At 34.7% G+C, this 6,239-nt stretch overlaps 2 protein-coding genes across 4 annotated transcripts in view; both read right to left on the reverse strand.

Moving 5' to 3' along the window:
• Positions 1–2,241: 2,241 nt before the first annotated feature.
• LOC18021911 (heterodimeric geranylgeranyl pyrophosphate synthase large subunit 2) overlaps positions 2,242–6,239 on the reverse strand; it is a 10,012-nt gene continuing 6,014 nt past the window's right edge. The window contains exon 2 of one of the 3 annotated variants that reach the window (XM_024158331.1): positions 2,242–3,196. In XM_024158331.1, coding sequence (XP_024014099.1) covers positions 2,311–3,177 — 867 coding nt within the window. In that variant the 5' untranslated portion in view covers positions 3,178–3,196 and the 3' untranslated portion in view covers positions 2,242–2,310. Of the gene's footprint in view, positions 3,439–6,239 lie in introns of those variants that run through there. The other 2 variants (XM_024158330.1, XM_006404803.2) reach the window with 2 other exon arrangements.
• Positions 6,115–6,239, reverse strand: part of LOC18021913 (tetraspanin-8) — a 1,883-nt gene continuing 1,758 nt past the window's right edge. The window contains 1 exon segment of the mRNA XM_006404805.2: positions 6,115–6,198. Within this exon segment, the coding sequence (XP_006404868.2) occupies positions 6,115–6,198 (84 nt within the window).

A 6,239-nucleotide genomic window follows, 5' to 3' on the forward strand; every position in this document is an offset into this window, starting at 1 on the left:
AAGGGTCGATTAACTCGACGAGGTTTCATGGGAGCTTGTTGATGCTCTTGACATACGAAAAACAGTTTCAAAGGACTCTTGCAACATATCTTGCAATTCGTTTAAAAACTCTGCAAGAATTTCACGAAAGGCTTCAGTCGTATCTCGATAAATCTTCTTAGGCATGATGAGGATCGTTTCTCTGATACCAACTAATGTAGCAACGGATAGCATAAACACCAAGTAACGATAATCTTCCTGAGATTAAAGAACTTAGAGACGAATCAGACTTGAGTTATTCTCAAGAAGTCAGGACAAAATTGATTTCAAAGAAATACTCTCTCAAAGTTTTATTCAATCAAAGCCAAAGATTATAGAAAAATTACAAAATTTTATATAGGTATGGTCTCAGCCGACCTAAACACACGCAAAACCCTAATAAAAATAGAAGACAAACATAAAACTCTAAAATACCATGATAAAAGAAAAGTAAATATTCTATCTAAGTTGGTGTCTTAGTGTGTTATACAGAATGCATCGTGTGTGACACATCTTGAGATGCTGCTGCATCAAATAGTGATTAATAGGAGATCTTTTGGAAAGGAATTTAAAACAAATTCGTGCAGGTTTTGCCACTTAGTCTCAAAATGGACAATATCATATTAATGGAGAGTTAGACAAAACAATTGATATTGGAGTCAAGTTTTAAAAAGGCTGAATGTTTGTTGTGGGAGGGAGAACCTTTAAGGTGATCATGCGATTAGGGGTACCTGTTTCTTATGTCGAAAGTCTTCTTAACAATTGTCTAGATCCACCTTTTCTAGAACGTAGTTTTGATACCAATTGTTGGGTTTTTCAAACCAATGTCCAACTCTCCATTAAGATGATATTGTCTGCTTTGGGTCTAATTAACAAATTCCACACAGATTTGTTTTGAACTCCTTTCTAAAAAAGTTTATACTAATCACTATTGGACATGACTTACATATTAATCATTCTTTTTCTAACTTGAGATGTGGGGGATCTTGGATTGATCTCCAACAGTATAAATGACAATGCTGTGAACTAGGAATCTCCTCGCATGGACCTCTCTGCGCTGACATCTTTAGGAAGCTCTTCGCATGGACTTACGTACATGTTGACACTTTCTGAAGAACAAACTGATTAACTGATTCATACCTCAACTGCGTAAGCATGATTAATGAACTGATCGGTTTTAAGTAAGTATGATTCAGATCAGTGAATAAATCTTATAAGAGTTAGCCTTTTCATGCATATAGTCAGAATTTGATCTTCCAAGTTCCAAGTCTATTTTAGGTGTTGGCTTGCTCATGTATTTTGACCTGATTAAACTATCTGAGTGAATTTCTTTGTTCTTATTAGAGATGGGAAGGCGCGGTTAGTGATTCTCTTTTTCTTCCGGTATGTCTTCTAATCTTTTTCTTCTGCTTAGTCTTCTGATATTTACTTTTAGTATTTGATGTTGTGTCTATTTTCTTCTGCATCAAACCGATTTCAAAGCATATTGTGGCGTATCTTGAAACCGTTGATTTCTCTATGTGTTCGTCCTATCACATAAAGAATGCAAACCCATTAGTTAAACTTTTTCATTGAACAATTTAGCAAAAAAAAAAAAGAAAAAAGAATGCAAACCCATACATGCATATATACACACATACATTCATGCGTACACATATATATTCATGCATACACACATGCATTCATGCATCATGCATGCACACATGCATTATGCATACATGTCATTTGTCATGTTTTTTTTTGTTAATGTTGAATTTATAGACTTCACAAAAAGATATAACGAAAAATACAAATGCAAATGCAATGTAGCTGAATTCAAATAGAACATGCTACTTGAGTAATTTTTTTTTGTTCCAAAATCTTGAATTGTCATTTAATGGTAACTCTTTTATGTTAAATTTGAGAAAATTGACATCTGAATATCATGGAATCAACACAGCAAGAATCACTCGAATCTTGACATTTTTTTTAAAGAGAATATCAGTTTATAACTCATTTCTTTGTTATTATAGTCTTGTTTCTTCAGATAATATTGTTTGAGTGTTTGTTTACATGTTAATATGTTCAAATTCTAAAAGTAGTTAAAAGGCCTTTTTTATTATCAAATGCATGTACATAAAGGCAAATGGATTGGCGTTTCAGTTTTTGCGTTTACAATTTTTTTTATAATAAAAATATGAAAGTGTTGTTACACTTAAAAGTAAACACACTAGTTTAGCATGAATACATAATCCCGACACAAACACACAAAAAAAAAACAAATAATCAAAGTTCTAAAAAAACCCACAATTTTTACTTATTTCTATTGGCAATAAAATTAGTAAGAGCTACTAAAGGAGCAACCTTTTCCGAACTAAACCCTTGAAGATGTTGCCGTGCATCTCTCGTCAATCTCTTAACAAATTCTTTAGATTTCTCCAAACCCAACATCTTCGGATACGTTAGCTTTCCGGCGATCTGATCTTTTCCGGCAGTCTTTCCCAATTCCTCCGACGACTTGGTCTCGTCCAAAATATCATCAACCACCTGAAACAACAATCCAATACACCTTGCAAACTTTCTTACGTTTTCAATCTCTTCATTAGACCCACCACCAATAATGGCTCCAAGAACCGCAGCAGTTTCCAACAAAACCGCGGTTTTATGAACATGTATAAACTCCAAATGCTCTAAACCGACTTCATTCAAGTCCAAACCTTCACTGCTTATATCCATCGCTTGTCCCGCCACTAAACCTCTCGTTCCAATAGACCTAGCCAGCTCCCTAACCGCCCAAACCATTCTCTCCGGCGAAATATCAGCCGTTGTCATGTGCTCAAAGGCAAGAGACAAGAGTGCACCACCGGAGAGAATGGCGACTCCTTCACCGTAGACTTTGTGCGTTGTGGGCCTCCCACGACGCAGATCGTCATTGTCCATGCAAGGCAAGTCGTCTTTGATTAGAGACATCGTGTGGATCATCTCAACCGCACAAGCCGCTGGCATAGCTGCGTTTTCTTGGCCGCCTACTAGCTCGCAAGAAGCTAGGCAGAGTATAGGCCTAACGCGTTTTCCTGCCGCGAGAATCGCGTAACGCATGGCTTCGTGGATTTTGAGTGGCTCCCCTAGTGGAATGGCTTCGTCTAGAGCTTTGTTTACTGATTCGGTTTTGCTCGTCATGTATGGATCAAAATCGAACGTAGAAATGGAGATTGTACCGATACCTTCTTGATATACTTCTTCTTCTTCTTTTTCTTCTTCTTCTACAATGGGAGATTCAAGAAACTCGGCTACTTCTTTTCTTGATAAAATGGCAGCCTTGACTCGAGTTTCGAAAGAAGGCTGGAGGAGACGGGATAGCCTTGGCTTGACATTTTGAAAGAAAAAGTTTAGAGAGAGGATGAAGAGTGAGAGATAGAGAAAGAGAATTTGAACTTCCATTTTATCAAAATCAAACATCTTTCTCGGGTTATTTGTCGTTTGTCTTAATTTATAGGGAGATTATCTAAAGTATAAATAACCAAGTCTCTCCGTGGAATCATGGTTTATCTTGGTTCGGTTTACTTTAATGTTCGTAACTTCGGTTTGAAACTAGAACATTTTTGGTTTTGGTATCAAGTTGATTAGAATATTTTCTTTCTTTTTTTTTTGTAAACAAAACAAAATATATTGTATATATTTAACTTTTATAATCTATTAGAGGAGTTAACAAAATAATTTCGTCTCAAAATCACGGTTCGGGTCTGGAAATCGTTAGCTTAATCAATTGGCAATTTACCAAGAGCAAAGCCTAGAAATCATAAGATCAAATGGCATTTGGAACAAGACTAAATAACATGTTCTGGTCCTAGACTTAGGTTCTATGAGCTTGTTTAACAACTTTATCGTTTTTTTGGGTTTCTTATCAAGTCAATATTAATATTAATAACGATTATATCTTAATGAACTGTAATTTGTATTTGTCTAGGATTAGGTTGTGAGCATAGTAATAGTAGAGTGAGATGGTGAGTAACTGTGTAGTCTATAATTAAAATCCGGTTTGAACCGGTAGTAGAAAATTGAGAATAAAATCCACTAACTGAACCGGTTGATGCTTATGATATCTTCCCGTAACGCCTTGGTATTGCAGAATAGAGAAGGAAGACGTCTTATCTCATGTGCTCAATTACGTAAAAGAAAGCAAGAACCAAAAAACATAGACCTCGTGAGAGACAACTTCGTTGCTCTTCATCTTCTCTTCACGTTTCCTTTTTTTTTTTTGAAGGATTAATCTTCATTTAGACGCAATAGTTACTTGGAACTACACCATTTCTGAATTCTGAAGAACTTTATAATCTAAATCGATACAAGAATAATATTCTCCAAAACGTATAGAACACCGAGTATTTTTTGCCATTTAAGACGTGTAACGATGGATAAATGGAAAACCAACAATATAAATTCATAGTTGATGGGATTCGAACCATACCCTATAACTCATCTAGTGGACATTACTACAAAGCATAAACTATTTCACATCCTTATTCTTTATGAATATTGATTTTAGGATCCAGCCAAGCAATCCTCCAGTTCAGACAGAACAAAGAGATATTCATTTGTAAACATATAAAACATGGATTTTCGTAAATTGAAAGGTTTTGTTGTCACTATGCTGATCCTGTTAAACCCAAGTATTGGGAATACAAAGCATATTTGATTATTTGGGAATGACTGCATGAGGACATTAGAATAATCAAGCAGCCTTAAATAGATTTCAGATCTATCAAACTTTTTTTTTGCCAAACTGTAAATATCATATAAATGATGTTCGGTTTTACAAAAAAGCAAAAGCCAAAGCTTGACTATCGCGGCAAAAAAGAATTAAAAAACACGATAGCAAAAGATTTTGTAAGATCTAAAACCCACAATCATAGATCTATCAAACTATGTGAACAACACTTAACTGAACTCGTCATGTGTATAAATATTTCCATTTTTTTTTTTTGGTCGAACAAATATCTTATATGCTTCTTCTTTTTATACCTGGAACTTCTTCATTTAATATAAGAAAACATAAAAGCACAGATAAAACGTCTAAAAGTTTATTTTTTCTTTACGAAGAAAAGCAAATCACATTCTTACTTTCCACTCATTCCAAGAGTGGACAACACCCTTGAGCCAGACTTTAAAAGACAGATTCGACCATTTCTTTGTTCAGTTTAACTTAGATTCCTGATGTGTTCCTTGAGACCAATCAGCATTTGCTTTCTTCCTCTCCACGGAAACTAATCAAGCTTTCTCTCCAACCAATCTAGCTTGAAACCCACATTTGTTAGCTTAATAAAGTTATAAACTCTCTGTGAGCATATATAGTCTCGTTGAAGCTATGTGGAGGGTTGTTCAATTTCTAGATGAGACCAAGTAGGAGATTCATGTATGTTGTCTTTGCTAATTGGTTCTTTGATATGACATGTACTACAATGTTGGGGTATTTCACGAAAAGCTGACTCACTGGAACAACCTGAGAATAAAGATCTTGGAAACCTCTAACATCTCTTTCATCAACAACTTGATTTGGGATAGCAATCCTTAGACAATATAGTTTAATATAAGTTAAATCCAACTCCAATTAGTATGAGATATTTTGGAAACAAGTTTAAAACACAAATCCGTACAGGTTTGACACCATACTACTGTAATACTAATAGGGAGTTGGACATGTTTTTGATCATCTACATTCTATTCTTGGAGTTTCTTACTTCGAGCAACTGATAATTAATCCATAAACAAGTAAGGAATCTTGAAAATTTTAATTTCTTACTAAATTAGGGCCCAAATACATATAAAGAACAAGACCCAATAACAAATATGAACGTCTTCATAACCAATTTTCTTTAACATTTGTTCGAAACCTTAAAAGAAGTTTGTATTTTTTGCCATCTCTTGTGCAAATATGTAATCTTCTACGCTGGTTTCACTTTCAAATTATTGTCGTTGCATGTGTCTCAAGAGACAAAGTTAGTGCTCTTCCATGTTACAGCCTAGCTCTGTGTATAGTCATTATCACAATCGTGGCTTCTCTGTTCCTCAAACGAGAAGATAACAAAAGAACATGATATGTATAGAGAAAACAATAAACTAATGAACAAAAACATATAAATAAATCAATATCAAAGGTTTAGCCACAAGAAGGCAGAACACACTAATAGTATCATAAGCGAGCTGTACAAGCAATAGGTCTCAAAAACATCAAACATAAAAGC

This window comes from Eutrema salsugineum, unplaced genomic scaffold (assembly GCF_000478725.1).
Source record: "Eutrema salsugineum unplaced genomic scaffold, Eutsalg1_0 scaffold_15, whole genome shotgun sequence".
Taxonomy (NCBI): domain Eukaryota; kingdom Viridiplantae; phylum Streptophyta; class Magnoliopsida; order Brassicales; family Brassicaceae; genus Eutrema; species Eutrema salsugineum.